A 7,942-nucleotide genomic window follows, 5' to 3' on the forward strand; every position below is an offset into this window, starting at 1 on the left:
CTAAAATATTTTAAAAGCTACTATTAATTTTCCTGAATTTTCCACGTGCGGAAGGATCTTTTTGTCCCGCGCGTGGCGGCTTGTGATTGGTTGTACATTTGATTGACAGGCAAAGAGAGCCAATCAGCGCAAGCCACAATTCGACCAAGAAGCTGACGCGGAAAACTAGAACCGCAGGGTTTTTTTTCCCCACAACCGGCATGTAAATACTACTTTATTGCGCTTTGCATAGATAAAGCTTATTTAGATTTCATGTTAGGAGCAGCTCATTTAGATGTGTCCGAACCGTGCAGCACTCTAATATCAGTGGGAAGCTTGCCTGCGAGTGGCTGAAACGTGTGTTCTGATATGAAAGTGGGTCTGAAGTGATTGGATAAGATGCTGTCCACCGGTCCAGAGCTGCGGCTATTGCGGCTTTTCTTTTGTGTAACTGTTGTTTTACTTTTTCAAGTCACCGACGCCAAGAAGGATTTAAAAAGCGCCTGCACCACCTGCCAGCAAATAACAGATAACTTCAGCAAGGTGGGATAACATTTGTGTTGCTAGTGGGCTGCTTTGTGTTGTTGTACTGATATGAATGGACGGGTGACCCCAGTATAGTGAACCACAGGGGCACTGCTACCTTAGATGGTGCCAAATGCCTGAAATGTCTTTAACTTACTCCAGTCCCTCCCTTGTTTTCTTTCTGCACAAAAACAACTTTGGTTTTGTGGTCCTAGGGCTTTGACAGAACAGCAAAGCAGAACTTTGGTGGAGGCAACACAGCCTGGGAGGAGAGGAAACTGTCTAAATATGAGACAAGGTGAGACAGCACATCCTGTCCTGTCCAAGCTGTCACAGGGACATGTCATCAGAGCTGTGTTTGTTTTACACCACAGCTACATGCAGTTGTACTTGGCACATTAAGTTGATCAAAGTTTTAGATAAGCCACATGCATTTGAATCTATAGCTGACTGGACTGGCTGGTAGCTTAAACAAACTTTCAAACTATTACATAAAGGTGGGATGTCACTTTGGCAAGGCCTACCAGAAGTAACGCTTTGTTTTCATGCATTGACAAGAACACACATGTATTCTTCCATGTTTCCTTTTTTAATCACAGGGTTGTATGTGTTGACAGTAATTGCTACCTCTTACCTTGTAGCCTGCTATTACTTTGTCCTTCTTGTTGCTCAGTGTCTGTCCGGCTTGTGCCGACCTTGGTTTTCTTGCAGTGAGATTCGTCTGATGGAGATCGTGGAGGGGCTGTGTGAGAGCAGCAGCTTTGAGTGCAACCACATGGTAGAAGAGCACGAGGAGCATTTCGAGACTTGGTGGTTCAAGAGGTGGGTGTCAGTTAATGCAAATATGATCAAGGTTTCAGTGTCAGCACGGTCAATCACAATGGCAAGTAGCAAAGACTTAAACTGTTAGTTTCGTAACTCTGGGATGTAACACACAGACAGATTAGGCAGCATGATTAGACAAGCTTAAAGAGGTATCATCTGCAGAGTTATTTGTGGGCAGTCTTTTGTTTTACTCAGTAAAATGTGGTAAACCTCATCTTTTCCTGTTTTGTTTCCTGTTGCAATGCAGGAAAACAAAACATCCTGATCTGCACAAGTGGTTCTGCATTGAAACCATCAAGGTGTGCTGTCCAAAGGGAACGTTTGGAGCTGACTGCAACGGTGAGGAAAAACACAAACGGCAATTTGCACTCACATTGTGGCAGATTATGACAGATACAGTTGCATGATACCAGCGTTTTAAACAAATAACCGCACTAACCTGTGGAAGTAGCACTGATAATAAACGTGGTTAAATATTTTTAGCATTGCTTCTGTCTTTCTTATTTTTTTTCTTTAAGCCTGTGTGGGCGGCTCTGAGAGACCCTGTCACGGAAATGGAATGTGCGATGGCGACGGGACTCGCGGAGGGAACGGAAAGTGCCGCTGTGACCACGGTTATGAAGGGGAGTTCTGCCTCGACTGCATTGACGGCTACTTCAACGAAGTGAGGAACGACACCTTCTCCCTTTGCACAGGTACAATTCAACACAGAAACAAGTTAGGTGCACCGATGACGTGTCGCCAACCTTCATATACAAATGTGTCGAGAAATGATTAGTAAAATCTGTGGTGGCTTCACTTCCTCATATAGAATGCCACTCTTCTTGCAAGACCTGCACTGGAGCAACCAATCAGGACTGTGACGAGTGCAAGGAAGGCTGGGAGGAGGATGACCAGGAAGCTTGTGTCGGTAAGAGGATCTAAGTAGTAGTAATTTATGAGCATAGAGGAGAAAGTAACAACAGTTCAAATAAGTACCAATAAGTAGGTAAAGCCGTAGTTGCATGATTATGCTTAAATTACATTCATCTTTTATAATAGTTTAATTGCACTTGAGCATTTTAAATAGTGAGGAAAACATACTGTACATTCATAAGAGGATTAAAGTGTACGTATGCCTGAATCTAAATGGGATGTTTTTGTCATTTGTGTGGGAAATGTGTATGAATGAAACTGAAGCCAGTAAATGTCTGCACAAAAAGAAGTGTAGAGAAGTCTAGTGTGTACTAGTTTTGCAGGTTGCACGTGAGATGAATATACTGTAGCCTGCAGCTGTATTTGCCAAGCAGTTAATCACATCGGTCGTCGATACATTTGAAACGGGGACGTGAAGCAGATCACATTCAGAGTTCATCTCAGTGGAATCTATTTGTGTGTTGCAGATGTGAATGAGTGCTCCACAGACCCTTCTCCATGTAAAGAAGATCAATACTGCCTTAACACAGAAGGCTCCTACTCCTGCAAGGGTAAGAGGACCTTAGACTATCACTTTTTCCTGGGATATGACCTTTGTCTACTGAGAAATTCTCAACGCTACAGGGTTTATGAACCGTTTTTAAAAGGCGCCATATTTCAGAAAGTCATCCAGTTCCATTTCTCTGAAAGATTTTTCTGTGATACTTATCTCATAGAAAGGGTTTCTTTTGTGTGTGTGTGTGTGTGTGTGTGTGTGTGTGTGTGTGTGTGTGTGTGTGTGTTTGTCCTTCACAGCTTGTGACAGAGTTTGCTCTGGCTGCACTGGAGCCGGCCCTGATAAGTGCCAGGCCTGTGCCAGCGGGTACCAGGACACAGAGGGCACCTGCACAGGTATGATGGACATAATTCTCCTACTCCCTCCTAAAACTCCTACATGCTGTTTATCAATTCTCTGAGAATTTGTGAGTCATTTCAAAAACGGATACAAACAGTAGCTATGATATTAAAGTCATTAATGCATAAGACTGGTTTTATTCTATATATTGCTTATTGTCCAGAAATCCCACTAAAAGATCAAAACCTGTCTCTAAATATTGAACACAGCAGCCCATCTGTGACTTTCAGCCCTAAGCCCACTGGGTCCTACTAAAACCTATAGAACAGATCAAAAAGTATATTTTGAAAAAAGGGAAAAAATAAAGGATAAATGGTAAACAGTGAGAGCTGGGCTTTGTAGTTTTTAGCAACAGTACAGAGCACATTTTGGAGGGACTATTTCCAACAGCAGATTGATAGATTTTAAAATGTGATCAAACTAAAATGAACTAACGTGCCTGTGCTCATTATAGTGAAGGAACATGTCACCCAGTGGAGTCAGGCTCAGAGGGATTAGATGTCAGGCTTCGGATACACAGACAACACCTGTAAATGGGATCAATTCATTATTGTTTTTTCGATGTGATTTGGTAAGAATAAGAAAAATATAGGTCCACAGACTTATGTTTCATCTCTGAGCGCGTGATTAGCCCAGAAAGATTCTTTTTTTCAGGCGTTACATGAACTTTGTCACACGAGGTTTCGTCTGCTTGGCTCCCCAGTGATATGTTTTCTTTTTTCCAAGATGTCGATGAGTGTTCACTGTCAGAGCCAGTGTGCACAAAGGAGCACCAGGACTGTGTCAACACCAAAGGCAGCTACATGTGCATCTGTTCGAGTGGCTACGAGGAGCAGGATGGAGAGTGTGTCCAAACGCCACAGCCAGGTGAGGATTATTGCTTGTTTAAGGACTAGTTTCACACAGGGTGCGTCCGCCTCATTGTCCAAACACATCCAGGTTTTTCAAAAGTGAACTGAAAGTTTGTAGTATCTGCTGCAACGTTTTGACATTTTACATACTAATTCACGACACATTTTATATTGTGCACTTCAGATTGTAACAATAAAAAAAGTCAATACATTAGTTCACATCTAATGGTTTATTTTTCACACATGCTTAAATTTGCATCAGAAAAAACGGAGGAGTCAGAAACATCCGAGACGACCGCAAGTCCACGTGGGGAGCTTTGATGTCAAAACCGGGATCACGAGGAGCGAATCAGGAAAAACTGTTGAAAGCTGCCACCTCCAAAGCTGCTCGTTTTTAAAATTGTCGATTACATGCACTTAATGTACCAGCTGCACTTAGAACCAACAAAAGCTGCCAAGACGGTGTTTTCCAGCAGTGGATCATGGATTAAAGGACAAAAAAAGAAAAGAGACATTTTATGCTCTCGGTATGCTGGCCGTTGTTGCTTTTCTCTGGTGTGCACAAACTACCACTTGTTGTCTTTACTTGTTCCATGGTTTTAGAAATTGAAGGTGTTTCAATAAAGGTGAATTATGTTAAAAATTTAAGAAAAATCCATGTCAGCAACATGTGTTTTACCTTCTTGTACAATATTTGTCCTGCTTGTTCTAGAGGAGTAAATGTTGTGCACTGGATTAAACCAGCAGGTGGAAGTTAGAGCACAGGTTGTGTAGTTGCAGTCGTCATAGTTGACCACACGGTGGCAGTCTAACCATATGAAATATATCGATGCTCACTACAGTGTAAAATGTGTGTCTTGGTTAAATTGATGTAGAAAGGACTCAGTGTTTTTACTCATGGCCTCTTCCCTTCATGCAGCCATTTTTTGATGTGTGACCAGATATGAGTGTGTTTTACCACAGGGACTCAAACTGTATGTTCAGTGTCATCACACCTATATGCTCTGTAGCGTTTCCACACACGTCATTAATCCACGATTTTACAGTGTGACCTGAGCTTCACCAAATCACCCTATCGCAGGCGTCTTCTTTTGGTCTTTTACAAATAAGCAGCACTTTAAGGAGATCTTCCTTTGCTCCTGCTTGGATCAAAGAATATTTTTCTAACCCCAGTCTCACCTTGGAAAAAGGCTTCCCAGCTCCCTGCGGGATGATGTCAGCTGTTTTGACTCGACAGGCCCATTAAGGTGGAAGGAACATCCAGTTGAGACCTGTCTGAGCTGGTAGTGAGGCAGCAGCCGAGATGCGATCATACCACAGATTCACCCCTCACACACACACACACACTATACACACAAAGACACCCACACCCCTCCACTGTATTGAAAGGTTTTGTCGGGGAGGATGGGAAAAGGATCTTTCCCAAATGACATGTATCAAACTCATGTGATCATGTCACAAACTGAGCGACATGATCACAAGCAAAGATTCATCTGGTCTTTCTGACTCACCATTTCCCACAGAGGGGTTAGGTGTGATGGTGATTCAAGCTCTATGGTTCACACTAACTTTACACTGGCCACCTCCAGGCAGGTTGCTCCAGAGTTACATCCCTTTGTCTTAAACAAATAAAAAGCTAATAATGTGTTTACTCAGAGACAAGCTTCTGAAATCACTGATGTAAGACTGAATGTTTAGGAGGCTTATGCTGCTTTCCCCAACACAATTGCAAAAATATCATGTTAGTATGACCTGGTAAGTCACTGCAATAGGTAATTCAGATGTCTCTGTGTTTACTTTCAGAAAGACTGAGGGAAAAGCATTTTGAATTATTTATTTAAAAATGAAGTTTTAAATATTTAGGAAGTCCGCACTGCTTCCCAGAGGAAAATTTTACTGTCTTTGCTTTGTCTCACAGAAATAAATCAGCTCTTATTTGGAGATGACTGAATTCTGACCTGTTCCTCCTAAAACCCCCTTTAGAGGAAATAAAGAGCGAAAGATAAGATCTAAGAAATCAATCCTGTCCAGAAAAGCAGGAGATCTTTTGATCACAATCACAATTTCAGATGTTGTGCAGACTCATTTATAAGCCAATCAAATTTTCTTTAGGATCTTACTGTTGTCTTAAGAACTGATTATTTCAGACAGGTAAAGATCAGAGCAGTGAGAGAAAAATACAAAAGTTGCAATTGGGCTGAGATCAGAATCAGAATCGCCTTTATTGTCATTATACATAGTACAACGAAATTTGAGCGCTGCTCCCTTGGTGCAAACAATGCTAATTAAATAAAATAAATAAGAACCTAAAAAGAACACAAGAATTAAAAATAGAAGATGGAAGGAAGGCTATTTCTTTTTTTTAAGAAATATGAAAAAATGCTTAAAATCTTATAATGTTAAATTGAGTTCAATTACGTCTCGGAGAAATAGGCTAGACAAAGAGGAGATCTTGTTTTGAATTGTCCTTTCCTCTGGGTTGTCCTGATGTACCTGTTATGCTGGGTTCACGTACCTACGACGGCTGTAGCGGGTGTAGAGTTAGCATGGATACATTTATGAAAACAAGACCCAGGCTGAAAACACCAGCTTTTCCCTTTGAGAGTGAAAACACAAGCACACAGGAGGGAACTCACAACTGTGTTGCTCATCAGTTTGACATCAACATCATCGCCTACAAGTGCTGTGCACAGTTCAAAGGTTACATGATTGATGGGTTTTTAAGTTCAAATTCTTGCAAACAAGCAGAGTACCTGTTTTTGCTTTTTGGAGCTGCCAACGTGCTACTTTGCCCAGAGCCATTTTAAAAATGCAGGAAGATTTTACACTTGACTCCGGGCAGCCCAAATGATCCCAGCACTTTAAAGTGAAAACAGAAATTTTAGGTTAGAGATACTCAGTCTTCTGTGTTTTGACCTTGTTACCTCTCTAAGACAGCTCCTCTAACCACTGGGCTTGCCTGCCGGTGAAATTAGAGTATTGTTTATTCCGCAGGCTGGCCGCCCCTTTCGTGCGGCGTAGCGAATCCCCAGTCAGATTCCACAAAACGTGCATCAAGAACGTGGATGGTGTTTGTGTGTCTCCACATGCACAGAACTTCCCATGCGTATGTTTATACTGACTGGAGCAGCATGTGCACAAATACTCCGTGGTTGGAGGGGCACCCTGCGCTTTTCTTCTTGACTTTGTGGTGGTTTTCTTGTGCCAGTAAATCTCAGCTGCGGAGCACATGGTCCAGCTGTGGCGGGGTGACTGCGAGGCCACTGACAGGGTTACCGAGGAAACCCAGGAGCGTGCGGAGCAGGAAAAGGCACAGAACACTGAGCTGATAGCACTGTAATCTCCTCTATTCAAAAATGCTTTTTATTCTAGCAGCCCAGGACACCCTGCCCTCTGTTCCCGGGCATCAAATTGTCTCCTCTTCATCCTCATTCATCAGCAGTTAAATCTCAGGGATGCTGTTTCCCAAAGCTATCCTTAGACAACAATCCCTTTTGTTCCATTGTAAGGCAGTGGGACAGAGATAATCACAGTGCTGAGATACACTGAGGGGAACTGCACGCTAAACTAGAAGCCAGATGTGGCACCATGTGCTTCTGTTCAGCTGTCAGTGGCCTGCACCGCCTCTGATGTCAGGCACTCCTTAAACTTGCTGCCCTCTCTGATGCGGTTGGGTCTGCCTTCCTTTCACCCAGCTGAACGCTTAACCGCCAACGATTAAGCCAGACAAATTGGAAACTCTGCAGAGCCGAAGCAACTCGAATATAGAACTTCTCAAGGTGCCTCTTTCAGGGCACTGTGAAGGAGCCTCGGCGAATCCACTGATACCAGCACTCGCTCTCGCTCCGAGATGCTTTATGAAACGCAGACTTTGGCTTTGAAGTGAAAGCGTTACATGGGAGGACAAAGGAGCAGCTGGGGCTGCATGTGTAGATGCAGCAGCTTGCCTGAG

General features: G+C 42.9%; 1 protein-coding gene across 1 annotated transcript; it reads left to right on the top strand.

Annotated features, from left to right (window-relative positions):
- The first annotated feature begins 139 nt into the window (after positions 1-139).
- creld2 (cysteine-rich with EGF-like domains 2) lies at positions 140-4,644 on the top strand. Its single transcript, XM_071502399.1, has 10 exons — positions 140-522; positions 720-802; positions 1,216-1,326; positions 1,577-1,668; positions 1,848-2,024; positions 2,141-2,239; positions 2,712-2,795; positions 3,040-3,135; positions 3,866-4,006; positions 4,253-4,644. Exons 1-10 carry the CDS (start codon positions 379-381, stop codon positions 4,309-4,311), a joined length of 1,086 nt encoding a protein of 361 aa, XP_071358500.1. The 5' UTR covers positions 140-378; the 3' UTR covers positions 4,312-4,644.
- Positions 4,645-7,942: the final 3,298 nt, after the last annotated feature.

The sequence above is a fragment of the Trachinotus anak genome, unplaced genomic scaffold, assembly GCF_046630095.1.
Source record: "Trachinotus anak isolate AG129_WGS33_773 ecotype Australia unplaced genomic scaffold, CSIRO_AGI_Tana_v1 ptg000018l, whole genome shotgun sequence".
In the NCBI taxonomy this organism is placed as follows: Eukaryota; Metazoa; Chordata; class Actinopteri; order Carangiformes; family Carangidae; genus Trachinotus; species Trachinotus anak.

Bases quoted from the DNA above. Each gene is read 5' to 3' on its own strand.
- creld2 (XM_071502399.1), top strand. From the start codon at position 379: ATGCTGTCCACCGGTCCAGAGCTGCGGCTATTGCGGCTTTTCTTTTGT. The intron at 523-719 runs GTGGGATAACAT...TTGTGGTCCTAG, and splicing joins TAACAGATAACTTCAGCAAG to GGCTTTGACAGAACAGCAAA. The intron at 2,240-2,711 runs GTAAGAGGATCT...TGTGTGTTGCAG, and splicing joins TGACCAGGAAGCTTGTGTCG to ATGTGAATGAGTGCTCCACA.